The sequence below is a fragment of the Lagopus leucura genome, unplaced genomic scaffold (genome assembly GCF_019238085.1).
Source record: "Lagopus leucura isolate 7727_CA_CO unplaced genomic scaffold, USGS_WTPT01 Super-Scaffold_100004, whole genome shotgun sequence".
NCBI lineage: Eukaryota > Metazoa > Chordata > Aves > Galliformes > Phasianidae > Lagopus > Lagopus leucura.
The window spans coordinates 58,527,160-58,544,278 of record NW_024962264.1 but is presented as its reverse complement, the minus strand read 5'-3'; the positions used below and the strand labels follow the sequence as shown (position 1 = coordinate 58,544,278).

At 43.1% G+C, this 17,119-nt stretch overlaps 1 protein-coding gene across 2 annotated transcripts in view; it reads left to right on the top strand.

Moving 5' to 3' along the window:
- CRMP1 (collapsin response mediator protein 1) overlaps positions 1-17,119 on the top strand; it is a 43,271-nt gene that overhangs the window by 2,716 nt on the left and 23,436 nt on the right. For both annotated transcript variants that reach the window (XM_042870815.1, XM_042870817.1), the window contains exons 2-4: positions 10,244-10,332; positions 14,959-15,143; positions 16,530-16,694. In XM_042870815.1, the coding sequence (XP_042726749.1) occupies positions 10,244-10,332; positions 14,959-15,143; positions 16,530-16,694 (439 nt within the window). The remainder of the gene's footprint in view (positions 1-10,243; positions 10,333-14,958; positions 15,144-16,529; positions 16,695-17,119) is intronic.

The following is a 17,119-nucleotide window of genomic DNA, read 5'->3' as shown; positions in this document are numbered from 1 at the left end:
GCCGGCTGCGGGGCCACTGCCTCCTTCCACAGCTCTGCGCTGGGTTCGTTTTCGTTTCATTCATTTGATTTCGTTACTGTACCGCATCCGTCTGGTTTGATGGCGGGCGATTTCGCTATTAATTTTTCCCCGTACCTCGCCTTATAGCTCGGGCCCGACGGCGGTGGTTTGGGGTCGGGGGGCCGCCGGGCTCGGCAGAACAAAAGAGGGAGGGGACGCTGCAGCACGACGTGCCCCCGGCAGCGGGCAGGGGCGGGGGCCGGGCTGGGCCGGGGGTGCGGAGGGGCGGGGGGTGGGGGGGAGCGTGGAAAATGAGAGCGCCATGATGCCAGCGCCCACACCTCCGCGCTGGGAATGCATCAGGCGTGTCGAGATCAGGAGTCAAAGGGTTAATCGTCACCATCCTCCTCCTATGTGCATCCAGCGGGACCACAATGGAAGAGCTCTTTCCACGGCAGAAAGAAAGGATCTGGGTCCTTTATTCAATATATTGTTCCCCATAGACCTATAAAGGCGAGGCGGAGCTGGCGGGGAGGGGGCTTCTGTGGGCGATCTCTCCCTAGTGGGGCCATGCAGAGATGATGTGGGGTCTATCCCTGAGCTGGGCCCTGCTTTGCTCTCAGGAGTCGGGGTGGGGGTGATGGAGAAGGGGTTGGGGCGCTGAGTGAGAGCTTCTGGAGCCAGGGATTGGGCTGTGGGTGGGTGTGGTGGCTACAGAGCCAACGCTGCTGTTCAGGACCGGGGGGGGGGGGTGGCTTTCAGGAGGGCTTCTCGCTTTGGGAGAAGGCAAAATGTACTCTGAAGGCATCACTCAAGCCAATGTGATGTGGCTGTGAGCACCTGAGGACCTTTATCTCTTGTAATTGGAAAAAAAATCCTTTAGCTCAAATATTTGGACATGAAGGGAACAGCCCTTTTCTGAAAGCAGGGCTGAGTGGTACCAATGGGTGCAACAGCTGCAGTTCTCCCCTACCAATGGACACCAGTCAGGATGAGAGCATGGCTGCTGTGTGGGCTCAATGGGGGACAGCTCCTCGTGCTTCAGTTCTGAGAATAGGTGTGACCCATGCTGGCTGCCCAACTGCTGCTTCCCTTGCACTGGGAGCCCCTCATGCCTGCTGGGTGGGTGCTGGCTGCTCTGTGTGGGGCTCAGCCCTGGTGTGCAGCAGGTGCCCACCTGTGGCTGCTTGAAGTGCTCTCCAGTTCAGAGTAGAAGACTGCAGAGGAATTACAAGTGCTTGCTTGGGATCAACAGTTCATCCAGTGAACTGTTCCTTCACTTCCTCAAATTTCTTTCTATGTGAGGGGAGTGCTGGGAAAAATGAAAGCCCAAGGCCCTTTCCCTTTGAAATGGGATGCATGAAAGCTTCTACAAATGAATATTCATTAATGCTAGTGTTGAGTTTTATAACCAAATCAAAAGCATAAATTAACATCAGGGAAATTGGCAAGTATTGGGCATCAACTGCCTTTGTTTATTTCCATCTTTTGCACTTCTAGGCCATCTCCTCTCCAGCATAAGCAAATCAGCACTCTCAGTTACACCTCACACACACCTCCTGCCCCTGAAGCATCCACCAGCTCTAACTGTGCATATCCCTATTCCACATTCCTCATCCTGCACTGAGGAAATGCATTGCAGGTTCAAACCTTCTGGGCTCTGAGGAAATGTGACAGCATTGTAAAGTTATGCAACAACAACAGCAATATTGAAATCATGCAAAAAATGTCATTTGTTACTGTGCTTAATTCCTGTGGCAAATCTGTATGGGGATGGGAGCCATCCCATAGCATCCCACACCAGGCCAGCCCCATGCCCACCCTGCAGTCAGGATTTGGCAAGACCACTCTGGGAGTTTGCTGAGGGTCAAGTCTGCAGCACTGGAATCTTCATGCAGGAGGAAGCAGGGGATGGTTTCATCACTGTTCAGGGCTCTCCCTTTATATCCCATACAATGCTCCCATGCAGTTGTTGGACTGGAGACACTGTAGCTGCTGTGAGGAGCTCAGTCTTTGAGGCCCCATAGAGGTGCTGGAGTGATGTAAAATAGAGATATGCTGAACTAGTGAGTGCTTTGGTGATGCCCTCAGCAGGGTGCTGAGTTCTAGAGGGTCTCACTGCCCTGGCTCAGGAGTGTTGGATGAGGAGGGGACAAGGATCTGTAATGCGTGGTGACCATGGGTGCATCTGCAGGAGTGCATTTGTCCTTACGTGCAGCACAGTCATCCAGCACAGCCATTGCTGAGGTGTTTTTCTGCATGAAGTGGCAATCTTTTGTGCTTGGGTTGTGCTCTCAGAGCAGATTTTCCAGGGTGCATCCCCCTGCCTCTTGCTGTAACGTCACCATTGTTCTCCTCCTGTGCAGGATGCTGCATGGAATCAATGGGGATGGTGACACTGAAATAGCCATTGCAAATCATTTTGGCTTGTGTGTTTTGTTAGTGTTTCAAGCAAGTTCTCAGCCCAGATGAACTCAGCATTCTAAGTAAAAAAGCATATGGCTTGTAAGATGTCTGTAGCAGGACTTGTTCCAGTAGCAACTGCAACCGTTAAAACAGAATCAGCGTGAGCTCAGTGAGGAGGAGGTGTGAAGGCAACTCCACGGAGCAAATGGAGAAGAGCAGTCAACATAGCCAGTGTATGGGAACACGTGGGAGAAGCAAAGGGTGTCTGAAACCCCTGGGGACGAAGTAGCGTTCCTGGGAGGGGTCTGAGAGTTGGTACTTCCAAGGGGGAAGGAGCTGCTGGCCTTGAGCTGATGGACTGTATGATGTGGGGGACAGCTCACAAGCGAGGTTTTGCAAGGGAAGGATCTCACCACACTTAGGAAGGAAAGAGAAGAACTGGTATGAGATGAGAAGAAGTAGCAGATGCAGAAGAGTGAAGAGAGGGTGGAGAAATTCAGAGGAGTGGGCACAGAGATTAATTTTAGTTGTACTCATTTGGATTGATTGACATGGAGAGAGATGAGAAGGAAGTAGGATTCAGTTGAAGACAGCAGAATATTTTGAGTCTTAAGCCCTGGTCTGGATGTGGGTCTGTTCCACATCTCCCCTTTTTTTCCCACCCACTTCTACGTGGAAATACAGATGGATGTGTGACTTGCCAAAAGGGTTTGAAAAGCTGCTGACTGCTGGGCATTGGGAACATTTCCCACATTGTTATCCTGTTATTGGTGCAAGATTTAGACTGATTTGGGCAGCACTTTTTTTTGTACTGCTTTAAATCACCTGGGTATGGGATTTCTCTCTGATCCTCTCTTACTCTGTAATATTATATACATCTATTTTCTATCAGTAGCTTTTTAATAGGCTTGGCTACTCTCAGTTTGCCTGTCTGCCATGAACATTTGTGAATTCTTGTTGCCTGTTGTTCTGGGCTTGAATTTGGCAGCTCCAGGGATGCTTTTGCTGACTGGTAAAAACCAATCTGAAACCACCATTTCTATGACTTTGTGATGTCTTGTTCTTTCCTTTTTTTTCTCCAGAAGAGTAAACCCTTGTTTCAGTCACTTCCATCTGCTTCAATCACTTCCATCTGCCTTCAATTACATTCACAGTAGGTCTTTTGGTGACCTATCTTTCCATCTCCTTCTCTGGAGGTTAAAATCTTTGGCAGAGGGATAGAAAATGTGGGCTGGGGTGGTGGTTCCTAGAAGTGCCACTGCCAGTTTGTCAGCCAGCATCCTCTGTGCCCATCAGGGTTGTCGGTGTTGGAACTGCCCTGGGGTTTGGGTGTTGGAAGGAGAACAGTTGCTGTCTGGGAAGACAAGTAATGTTGAAAATGGTTGTTGAGGAAGTCACAGTTGCTGAGAGCCACCACTGGCAGTAAGCCACTTCCCTGACATGAGGGTCCTGTTCTCTGCTTCTTCCATTGGAAGTTTATTGGTGCAGTAGAAAGGAGAAGCCTCATTTTCTGTACAATCAGCATAAAGGAGTTCAGCAGCAAAATAATTTGTAGTTTTCTAATCTTTATGCATGTAGAAATGGCAGCCTTGTATCTTGGGATAGATTTGCTTTGGAATTACTTTTCCTTGTCTTTTACTGTCCTTATAATCAGATGAAATTTCAACTTGTAGTACATGTCCAGTTCTTGCTTATGTTCCTGCTGAATTATAAATGTCCCCACTGTTAGCAGTAAAATCTACACTATGATCTCCTAAGTGTAGTAGTGAGGGCGCAACAAAGATGGTGATCCTAGTCCACCTTGCACAAGGCTCAGAAGAAGCTGTGGAAGGACTGTTGGTGGAGCAGCAGGCACTGTGACCTGCTATGACTTACACATCTACATGCAAACAACACGCATGTGCACCCACTGCATTGAGCTAGTCAAGATATATTCTCCTGTTCTGTCTCTCTTGCATCCACATCCTCTGCCAGAGAAGGGGTTCCTTATGGTCTCAGCCAGCTGTCATCTACTTGTAGTGCCTCTAACTGGTGCCAAGGCTGATATGCCCAGGTAACCTGATGCAGGTTTCTGACTAAAACACAGATAAAGCTGCTCTTTAGTTCAGTGGCATGTGGCAGGAAACTGCTGAATTGTTGTTATTTATACCCAAGTTCAGCCTTGCCCATGTCTGGCTTGCTGGGATTTTGAGATCAGCTCTAACTGACGTAACCAGTGTGTAACCTGAGAGCTGGGTTTTACAACACACAGTGTGATAAGTTTAACCCTGCAGCCCATATTTAGGTGAAACTCCTGCTGATGCCAATGAAGATTGCCATCAGTGAGATGTTGTTGTGCTTCTGCTCCAAAAGCAAAGCGAAGATGACATTTACAGTGAAGAAATCCCTGTGGAGTTTGTAGCTGTAGGAGTAGCCCTTTTAGACTGAGTGATTAAGGATGAGAATTGCTAGATGAATAAAAAGCAAGGTCTCCAAAGGGGAAACAAAGGAACATCAGATCTTTTAAATGAATAAAGATGAATGAGTACGTTGGCTACAGACCAAGATACAACATTACTACAATCACCATAATCCTTTCTAAATGAATTTCCATATACTGGAGTACATTTGTTAAGAAAAGGGCCTTAAAAGCAGGATTCTCCTTTAGTAATGTAGCAGATGTGATACCTTAAGGGTATGATATTTACAAGTGATTCCCCCAGTCAATTCAGGGATCACTACAGCTAAAAGTTACTGCCTATGGAGTGCAACCTAGACATAAAATTCAAAAGAAAGGGTGGAATCGTACTGATTAAAAGCACATATTCTATAAGCAGAAAGCACTCATGAAATCCCATTTATAGCGCTTTGATCCTTATGAAAGGATTTTAAGCAAGCATTCCTTGTGGGAAGGATATCTTTCTTCCTTTGGCATTAAGTTAAAAATGTTCCTTATTTGTAAGTATTTGCAAAACCCAAGGTAACTGAACCATATTGTATTGCAATGGTTTCCCAGTCTAACTGGCTCTGAACATAGATAGGCAACCAAGGATATCTAAAAAGGAAATATAATGTAAATCTCTCATTTGCTATGGGAAATTAGAAATGCAAAGAAGCACGGAAGGACTCTCCCTCCATGGTCTGCCAGTGAGAGTTTTGCTTTTGGGGCACTGCTCCCTTACAAATATTCATAGCCAAGGAGAACACAAGCATCATCCTGGGCTTTTGAACTTTAAAATAGGGATGCTGTGTCTTTTTTTTTTTTTTTTTTTTCTTTGGCTCCCAGTGGTCCTTTTAAAGACTTAGTAATAATGGATTCTACCTTTCAAATGCTGAAAAGTAAAGATGAATGCCCTGGCAGTGTGTGAGATAACATAGCCCACTGCCTTCTTATGTCTGTTATGTTATGTTATGTTATGTTATGTTATGTTATGTTATGTGTCTTTTAAACCACATACTTATGGGCAGAGAACTGAAAATACAGGTGAATTCAGAATTTGAACTGTTCTTTAACTGCTGTTTAGCATAAAATCATTTGTCATCTTCAGGGCCCTTCACTATTCCGAATTTTAGAGAATACACCCTTTGTTGCTGTGGAGATCTGAGGACAGTGGTATATTCTAGTAAGTCCTTGGAGTTGTGCGAAGGATGAAATCACTACAGAGTGTTTTCTTCTCCTTTAGGCCTGGAAATACTGGGGCTAAAAGTGTTGCAAAACCTTTGCAGTTGGCAATGGCTGCATTGCAGCAATCGTGAAACTCCAAATCTAAGCACAAAGCAGTACTCAGAGCTATTTGCTGAGTACATCACGTGAATTTCATTGTAGTTAAATTGTAGAGCAAACTGTAAATGATTAAAAAGACATTATTTCTTGATTTAGAGTTGGTTGTGTAATAGATAGACATTCTATTCTTGAAAGAAAAACAAAAATAGAATAGAATATATCAGGATTGCAGTCCGGACGGATGCTGGCATTTGATTAAAACACTACTCCTGAACTCTCTTTGACTCTTTTTGTGTAGTTAGAATACATAATGTCAGATTCTGTCATGCTTTTTCCTTCCCCAACCTCCATCTTGTACTGTAGGTGTGGTTTTCTCTGAGAGGTGCATGCAAGCGCAGTACAATGTGTATTGGTACTGCAGAGAGGTGTGTTTTCTACAGCTTGTGCTGCATTGTGCTATGGCATGCTGCATTAGGATCAAATAATATTTATTTTTTATATCATTTCATGCCAGTTTTATTCCTTCTGTTGCTGCGATTTTCAGATGTTCTAGAAGACTGAGGATGTAAAAAATGTATTTGAATTTTGTTTTATGTAGTGATTTTAAATATGTGTAGCTCTGAGCGCAGTAGGTAAATGAAAAAAGGGATAGTTTAAATTTCTTTGCAGTTGTTCTTTCAAATCTAACATTTGGATCATTTTGATCTGAAGATAGAGGTAAATGATTTACTAACCCAAGGGATTTGACTTCCCCGGCAGTTGTGCAGGGCAGTGATGCAGAATTCAGGCCCCCCAGTAGCTTCATACACATTGTGTGGGTCACTGCATGTTGGTTCACACCCCTGCTTGGCTCTGCTGGCCCCTTATCATGGGGAACACTTGAAAATATGAACATACTTCAGAAAGAGCTGAGCCAAGCTGATTTTAAAAAACCCAAACATCAAACCAGGCGATTTGTACAAACTGTCACCAGCCCACAGATGTTTCGTGTTGCTCGTGCTGTAGTGCAGACAATAGCTGTAACACAGCAAAAGCCTGGTGTCTGGGCTCCTCCTCCCACAGCAAGCGATGCTGAGGCTGTGGCATCTCCTTCTGCTGCCGTGAAAACTGCTGTCATGTGACAGACTGAGCTCAGTGGCTTTGCTGCCAGATAAAGCAGAAGCCGGCCTGCGATCAGTGAAATGTCAGCAGTAAAGCAGTGCATGGGGTTTGAAGGCGGAGTGCTGTGAGTGAGAGGAGCCGAGCTGCAAGCAGCTGGAGCATTTGCAAAATGGAGCTGCAAGGATGCACATAGCCCTGCTGCAGCTGTTTCACCCAGCCACAAACCCAGAAGCAAACAGCTTTGCTGCAGCAATAGGTGGAGGAGAAACACCTCAGCTCAATGCCTCTATAAATGCTGAGCAATTGTATGCACTCACAGTGGTGCTTCCCTCCCCTCCCACGTCACTGAGAGCAGGAATTTTTGTCTTGAAGCTTGGCACCCAGTGAATCGCTCCATTTCAGTGTTCATTGTAATTCCCCCTCTCGCTGCACAGCGTTCCTGCTGTCAGGCCCATAAAGGCTTGTACTGTGGTTGCTGGGCTGAGCAATGAGCACGCTGTTGTTTGCACTGTGAGAGCACCCGGAGGTCAGCCCGTGGCTGGGGGCACATCTGAGAACTGGGCAAACAAAACGTCCTGCCGGAGGAGATTTACAGCTGGGAGTGGGGAACGTGGCCCAGCACTAGGTGATGGAGGCCTGCGTTTGGGGCACTCTTCCCACCCTGCTTTCCCCATGGTGCAGCTTTCCTCTGGCCTGCAGTGCTGTCAGGGAGAAGAGGACTTTGATCACAAGTTTTCCAGGGCATTTGGCACTGTGTATAGAAAATTGCAAGGTCTGACTTGAGATTTTGGTGCCTGTCAGCACCCTCTGTGTCAGAGTACCTTTCATAGAATCATTAAGGTTGGAAAGGCCACTAACATCATCTAGTCCAGCCATCAACCCATCACTATCATCATTTGCTTGTCCTTCTGACTTGTAGCAATCTGTAGCTCTTCCTATGGATGCACTTACAACTTGAGCAGTTGGGAAAGATTCCAGCAAATCCCTTTTCATCAGGACGTGCTGATTCACTCGGATCAAAATGTATGTCGGGAATGTTTTCGCATCCGTTGGTCCTGATGAGAGCTGGGCAAGGCTCCACAGACATCTGCATGGTAGCTCATGTCCCCAGTAGCTTGGGAGATCTGGGGAGCAATGGGAAGCATCAGAATCTGTGGAGTTTTGGCAACCTCATCTCCCTTGGCTTCCTGTTCCTGGCTGGGGACATTAGCTACCAGCCAGCTGAGGTGCAAGACCTGCTTCCTTTTGCAGCAGCGTTGGAGGGTTTGTTTTTTCTTTTGGGCAGAATGGTGTCAGGAATTTTAACATTGAAAGGCTCTGTGAAGTGTGGTTCTCTTTCTTGGGCAGTTTCTTAGACCCTCTGAAATGCTGAAGAAGGAGTGATTTAGATCTAAATAGTCAATAATCCTTTATAAACTATAAATGAATCTTCATTTAATGGATGAGTCACATAATTGAGTGCTTTCTTGAGACTGGGTTTATATCCTTTTATTTTCAGTTCTTCTGATGCCTCCTTTTGACCCATATATTTTTATATAAAATGTATAAAATCCTTTTTTGTGTTTACAGTTGTTCTACTGGAGTTGTACTTTGTTTTACTTTAGGTCTATCTTATTTTCCTCGCCTGTTACATTTACTCCTATTTATTATGCATCTTTTTCTGTTTTGAAAGGAAAAAGTATAGAACATCTCTCTGAGCGTGCAGATTTTTGACTCATTAGCAGTTGTACATGCAGTGTTCCAGTAGAATTCCCTGTCCATATCAATGAGCTCTTGCCTCTTTGTGCTAAGACAGTGTTAACGTGTAGGAAGGCAGTTCTCCATGGGTCAGTGGACAGTGTATAAATCATCATGGTGAAGAGGTACTACTGCCAGCACATGGCAAAATAATTTATGACTTTTCAGGCTGCTGATTTGTAAGCACTGTAATTGTGAGTGACAGCAGAGAGACTGGGAAGAGAACGTGGAGCCCAGTCTGGCAAATTCCAGAGTGAGGACTTGCATTTGTCTGCATCTTTTAAGGCAAGGATTCCAACACCCAAGGCAGGTCCCAGGGATGTACTGCAATGCGGATCTGGGCCTTGACTTCCCCCTGCCTGAGAAGAGACTCACATTCTCTGTGTACATCTCCTGTGGTCATGCACTGTATTTAAAATGTCTTTATAAATGACAGGTAGTTCTCCCTTCATGCTTCTCTAGATTCATAGGGAGGGCTATATAGCTTTCAGACCTGCAAAATTTTGAATACAAGCTCAGTGTTCAACATTGGGCCTATATCAGAGAAGTCACATTGAAGAAAGGTTATTGTTACACCCCTAGTTCTGGCTGAGCATTTTTTATCTGTAAATTTTTAGGAGCTCTCAGTTGTTGTCTTAGTTTCATAGATGAGAAAGCATATTGAATTGTTCAGTTGTTTTCTGAACTGGGAACTTGAGACATGCATGGTTTATGTGTGTGAGTCATCCTGTAATTAAGCCAAGAACTGAGTCAGGAGTGAGGAGCATAAGGCATGGACAAAATATAGATTCTGAGTTATTGTTTGGTGAGCCAAGGAAATAATTTATAATAAATGGCCTGTTTAAATATATGAATGGGGTGAGAAGGTTCTCGCTGCTTCAGTTTTTCAGCATTCACAGTCACTTGGCGAAAGTCTTTCAAAAGCATTATGCACTGAAGTTGCAAACTTCTCCAGTTTCTGAGTAGGGTGCTGGTGTTTCCAGCATGACTCCTTCAGAAGGGGAATTAGAACTCTGCTTCTTCTGAATATACTGTGGTATACTGACTCCTGTGTGTGCTTTAAGGATGGGACCACTGTGATATCCCAAAAAGCAGTAATAAGCACTCAGTGAAACTATGGTTTTCTACTCTACCATCTATGTACTCACCCGAGTCTATGGCATAGATCTGTATATAGGGTGAGTGCTTTGATGTTAATGACTTTGCATATACTATAAGCCTATTTGATATAATCACTATGTTGTTATGATTATTTATTTGAACAAAACCACATTTCTTCCTCTTCTTCCCTCCCAGAGTGACCGACTACTCATTAAAGGTGGAAGAATTATCAATGATGACCACTCCTTCTATGCGGACCTATACCTGGAAGATGGACTTATAAAGTTGGTTTTTTAAATATTGAACTTTTTTTGCATGCCTGTTAGCATAGCTTGATGTGATTTCTTGATGGCACTGACCTCATTCCTTGCAACTAACATCTTGGTTACTCCTGATATGGAGTCACTGTAGAGGAACGCTAAATAATGAAATTCTGCCATTTAATCTTTTGCTGGTAGGTGGAAAATTCTGTAGCTGTAAAGAGAAAATGTTTGATCTTTGAACAGTTCATTTCTAGCTTTGGCCAAAATAGCCAAACAAAGGCAGGCAGGTACAATCTCTTGAAGCAAGAAGAAAAAATATATGATGAGTATTTTTTGAGTCCATATATAGCTGGAGGATTATTACAACTTCACCTTCACCCCAAATGCAAATGCAGCCATGCTGTACAGGATCGTGTAACACAGAAATACATCCTTGACCTGTTACACAAGTGTAAGGTGGGGGGGTTGGACTTAAGGTCTTTTCCAACCTGAGCAATTCTATGATTCTATGATTCTATTCTGTGTTCTGTTTGTACAGTGGTGTTATATATTGCTCAAATGTCCCTTGCTCAAATTTTCTTGCTTAGAAAGCAAGGTCTTTAGTTTCATGCCATTAGAAAATCCTACTGATTTATTGACTATATACCACGGGAACTGGGAAGGTATTCCTTAGATGAATAAAAAATACACATTACTGAAAGTTCAGTAAAGAATAACAGAGATGTAATGTAACTCTACTGGTCATACTTAGACCGTGGTGATGAGAGTTTGTAGTTGTGATGAATTATGTGTGTGTGTAAGCACTATAATATAAATCAGGATCAAAATTTTTTCTCAACTACTAAATATTTTCTTTCATAATCTAACAAATTTGGTCTCCAGAGGCCCCACAGAAACATAATTACGGTTATATGGTAAATAATTGCCTACTTGTTTTCAGATTTCCTTTTCTTAACAAGATATCATCAGATTAAAAGTCTGCTTCTTTATATATCTATGCCTATATACATTATTCATGACGTAGGTTATTGCAACTGAAAAAAACTAATTTTTGATATCTTGAATTTTAAAATGCCTTCATCTTTGTCAAAGGAGGGGAGCTTGCTGTTGAACAACCTGAGTTGTAACTGGCGTTCTGAGTTTGTACGACTTGAGATTTTTCTGTGCTCTGAAAAACTCGGTAGTTAATATGCAAGTGCAGCCTGGTGTGAGTTGGGCTTGGTTCCTATCTGTGTTCTGATGGTAAATTCTACAGTTTGGAAAGTGCTGTGTTTTCTGGGTGTGACCTTTATTTTCTCCAGCTGAAACTGCCCCCTGTGTCTAGGTATTTAACATAGTTGTTAAGTGTTGCACAGGGTCCTTTGGAGGTGAATCTTGAGCCTCAGTCAGCCACATTTTAATTGATACTCTAACTCTTCAGCTGTAGATCCAGCTGATAATACAGAATTCTTTCCACAAAATGGAATGGACTCTACCTAGAATAGGCAATAGTGTGATGGCTTTGCCAGGATATGAAGATCAGGGATCATTTTCCTGTTCTGCAGTGGAAACTGATTAGAAAATAGAGGTTGAGTTTCTCTAGCAGACTAATGAAATGAAGTAGGGTCCACTAAGACCTACTGCAGATATCTGCAGGTTGTTCTGCGGAGAGGAATGCACATGTAGCGAACACATTGAATACATTTGAAGATTATCTATAGTTTGGAAGATGGTAAAGGCTTTTTCCTACCTATCTGGGCACAAACTGGCTCACTATGTACAAGGAAGCATGAGATTTTTTTCCAGCTGAAACTCAAGCTGTGCATGATGAAATGGGATTCGAGAGGCTGCTCTTTGGTATCTAAATAGTAAGTAAGATATTCAGTAATTTAAATTACTATCAGTACATAAATAATACATTTTGCCTGCATCTTTCCTGTCTTTGTTATCCACGTGAAGAAATGAACCCTGGTCTTGGTGCCAAGCAGTAGGTCACAATGTCTGCTGCTTGCTGTCCTCCACTCCAGCCCTGCCAATGGAAGGTGTGGGTTCACTCCTGGTGTAGGGAACCAACAAGCGTGCAGGATGGGTCACAGGGGACTGGAGCTGGGCGAGCAACAAGCCAAGGTAGAGGGAGCCTGAAATGTCTAAAAGATATCTGGTCGTTAGTGACTGATATAACTTAATTGAGTGCTGAGGGAGTTTTCCAGCTTTCTCAAGTTAAGCTTACAAAGAGTCAAAGTCTGATGTGATACAGCTGTTATTCCTTTAATCAGCTTGCATATGACAGGATGTGCCAGCTTGCTCAATTTAGAACTGTAGAATGCATCAACTTCCCATAGACCAATTTTTCTAGTTTGCTGAGTTGCTGGTGCATCAGAAAAGTGGCTCAATCATTTATATTGTGCCTAGGATAGTTACCTATGCCACTGTATTTTTTCTCCCACAGGTAACTGAAGCCCGTTCTTATTAGCATACATTAACAAGTGAGAAATTCAGGAATCTCATCACATTATCTCTTTATGTTCAAATCATAAGAGTAAAAATAACCTTGAATGCCTTCTCTCAGCAGCCTTAATCTTTATGCCAGGCAAGAGATGGGGCAGGATCCTGACAGGTAGTAGCACAGTGTCATCCACAAAGACCATTTGGTCCTGTATCACTTCAGCATGGATGACTCCAGTGACTGCCAAATAAGCTGTTGCTGAGTATTGAGCAATGAGTCATCAAAAAACTTCAGTACTCACTTAGCACTCTTTTACTTCATTTGGATGTGTGTCTTCTTGAATAGGAAACCGATAGATACTAATTGTGGAAGAGCATGAAAGTGAATTGCTTTTATATTTTTTTGATAGGTTTTCTTTAGCAATATTATGTGGTGTGGTAGCAGTTAAAATTTTGGGAATGGATTCAACTAACAAAAATCAGTGCAGCACATTATTATCCATGGGTCTACCTAACTTTCTCTATGCTCTCAATCTGCTTGTGGGCTGGAGTGCTGTATGGTATGCCTTTGCAATTCAAATTTTAACAGCAGAGAATCTTCTTGCACCGTGTTTGTGCCATTTGATGTGCTGGGTTGCTTTTGCATATCACTTCCATGTTTGTCATGGCACCATTAGCATTCCCCACCACTGTAAACAGGTTATGACATGCTCCCAGTGCCGTATGTGTTAATGAATATTGGACATCAGATACAGAGCTGTGTGTCTTCAAGCTGTGATATTATCAAGTCTCACAAGCTAAGCACTTTTGGATTTGTTCAGCACTAGGGTGAGGCTGCAGCTCGGGCTGCTCAGGGGTGTTTGCTCACAGAACGGCTGTGCTTCCCTGCAGCAAAACCCCACCATGCTGGGAGAACCAAGCTGCTGGAGGTGGCATTTTTGCATAGGGTATGAAGCAAATTCTTGACCTTTTGGGGCTATTTATTAACTCCGGTGGTTTGGCCAAATTCCAGTTTGAATAATTACCCTTGTTTTTTCACTGATTTTAATTAATGGTTTTATTCATCTTCTGTTGTAACTTGTTGTGATTGGCTGTTAATGGGGCACTGTGTTTTGCTCCATAAGTGGGAGTTGCATTTTAATATGGGAGAAACAGATGCAGCAGCTCAGATGTCTGGGGTGTTTGTTTAGCTGTGGGTTAGTGTTATTTTATCCCAGACAAAAGGAAATTAAGGCAGGGACTGACTGTGTATCAGACATATGAGATCAACTAAATGAACTTAAAGCGCGTTATGATTGTCTCTAAGCCCAGACAGATGAAGGGGTAGCAGCGCAGAGACACAGCTCCCACACTTTTCCTCTTTGACAGCACAAAACAGACTATAAAAATGTAATGTGGCTTTAAAATCTAAAGGTTGGTTTACTCAGTTATGTCTGTGAACGCTCAAAGTATTTTGATTGTAGGTATCTGGAGTTCACTTGATATCAGCATGGGGGACAGATTAATATTTTTAGTAGTGAAAACAATCCTGTTTTGAAGATCTGCAAGGGGAAAGATAGCAAGAGCATTTGAAATTGTTTCTACTCAGTTGTGTGGAATGTTCCACTAAGCTTTAACTGCAGGAGGGGGATGAAGATTATGTGACATGGCAGGCTAGATTTGTTTGAGTCTCAAGTACGTATTTCTATATCTTAGCATATTTATATTTCCCTTTAAGGATAAATTCACACTGCTTGATTACAAAGTAATTTTAGCTCCTTTCTGCTGTCCATTTTGCCTTTGCCATTTATGTGCAATTCTCACTTACTGTCATACTTGATCTATGTTTTTCTGTGTTCTGATAGAAATTAATTTAAAATACTGGAACTCCTAAGAGAATGTTAACGCTAGATATTTGTAATTGTTTAAAGATAGGATGCTTAAGTCTCATTTTCAGTCATATTAAAAAAAGAAGTTTTTAACTTTGGCACATTATGACTTTTTTATTGGCCACAAGAGCAATGCAAAGCAATTAGAGCATGTGGCCCAGCTGACAAACTCGTGGATGCTTTGTTCTGCCAGTGCTGTGCAGAACAGCCAGAGCAGGTGGTTGTGTTTGTCCCTTTAGATCTCAGTTCTTTCTGCCTTTGGTATGGTCCCTAGTTTTCTCTTCCCTGTGCACGCCAGTTAAGTTCTTCGCTTTACTGTTTAAGTAAAGTAATATTGCCTTTCCTTGCTGCATAGGCAAATAGGAGAGAATCTGATTGTTCCTGGAGGAGTCAAGACCATAGAGGCTAATGGGCGCATGGTTATCCCTGGGGGAATAGATGTCAACACTTACCTACAAAAGCCCTACCAAGGAATGACTACTGTTGATGACTTCTATCAAGGCACAAAAGCAGCAGTAGCAGGAGGCACCACCATGATCAGTGAGTATTGGCAGAACCACCTCTTCCCATCCCAAGTCAAAGCCCAGGCATTGGTAGGTGGAGACAGCTACAGGAGGTTCTGTACTGATATTCTCACATCTTCTCTGATTAATACTCAAATTTCTGGATGCTGTTTTGGAGATCCCAGGGTTTGCCTGAAAGTGAACCTACCCTCAGAAAAAAACAGCAGCACGGGAGTTACTTCTTGGATTTCCCTTTGACAAGCATAAGGAGTAGTATACTTACTTTTGGGATTCTTAAAAAGCAATGTAGTTACTGCTATAATTATATGACGCAGACCATCTGGCAAAGATCTGTTGGTCCTACTTAGTGGCATTTCAGAGACTTTGGAATAACAAGATGCTTATTTATGAACTTGGGTTTGGTGTGAAGAATGGAGGAAGTTCTCAGTGGAGGTGTCCTGGAAGGCTTGGTGGATGGGAGAAGTGTTACTAGTTGTTACACTGTGTACTATAGGGCAGGACAAGATTCATCTTCATCTCTCTCCTACAGGCAGTGTAGAGCTGCCCAATGGCTCCCTGAGTTGGGATGTGGCTACATTTGCTGAGCAGTGTTGCCTATTATCTATGTTCAGAAGCAAATATCAGCTGAAAAAATGTCTGGCAACAAGCAAGAAGTATGTTGCTGTTCATTACTTTTGTTAGAAAGTTTTTCAATGTATGTTCTTCAGTTGAAGCTTCCTGTAAAACATTTTGTTTGCATGTGCCATCAACAAGCCCATAATGACATGTGATGTAGGTTAGCAAAATGATAACGGTACATGTGTAAGTGATGTTGTATGACTTGGTGGCATTATCACATGCTGAAAACCTTAAGACAGCCAAGATGTGTAATTCCAGCACGCACAGTCTGCCATGTGGTATGGCCAAGTGTTTGTGCTCTGCAGCCTCTCTGTTCAAACATTTGGCCATATTCCCAATTCTGGCAGTTGAGAAAGCAATCAGCATCTTCATTGATACATTAGTAAGGCAGAGTGAGCCAATTCATAGGCTAGGAGGCACTGGTTAATAATAATACTTGAAATACATAGAAATGGATGCATGAGATAATAAATAGGTCTTCTCTTAGAAAACAGTTAATGGAAAGTTAAATATCTCCTAAACCATGAGATATTCAGGTCTCTTGCTGCGCAACTGTTGTTGCTGTACCAGGCAACTTGCTGGACTCACCTTTAGCATACACTGTCCACAAAGCCTGTTGTGCCTGAGACAGCAGGATCTGGCTAACATCCTGAAGTTACTTCAGGGCACAGAAACTTCCCTAAAGGCTGCTGTTTTGGCTGAGACGGGAGAAGGCTAATTACAAGGACTGAGGAAATCCAAATAGTATGTAGTCTGAGTAAGAGACACTGATTCTCTTTTTCAGTTGACCATGTGCTTCCAGAGCCTGGATCAAGTTTACTGACATCCTTTGAGAAGTGGCACGAGGCAGCTGACACCAAATCTTGTTGTGATTACTCTCTCCACGTGGACATCACTAGCTGGTATGATGGGATTCGAGAAGAGCTGGAAGTACTGGTGCAAGACAAAGGTTAGTGAGTGAAAATAAGCACCATTTTTGTGTTTTTTAAATGTTGTATGGAGGTCAGATTTGGTAGTAGTTTAAAGAATACATGATCCAGAAAAGAAATGCACAGGTGCTGGGTATGCTTCCCAAGGTTGTACATTACTTTGAACTTTTGTATTTTCTTGCTGCTTTGTAAGTGGACTTCAAGGCTTGTGCATTAGAGCCCATTTGACCGCCTCAAATTAAGCCCAAATATGAAGGGCCATCTCATCACGTATCTGAGAAAGTCTCATCACAGGCTGTTGCAAGTTTCTCAGCAGTTTCTTAAGATAATTTGCTTGTCAGAAAATTATTATAGAAAATGCCTATATTTTTTAAATAGGCTCAAGAGAAAAGAGAGCCTAAAGTTAAGTACCTAATAATGGAAAAGTGCCCTGATTTTCACAAGT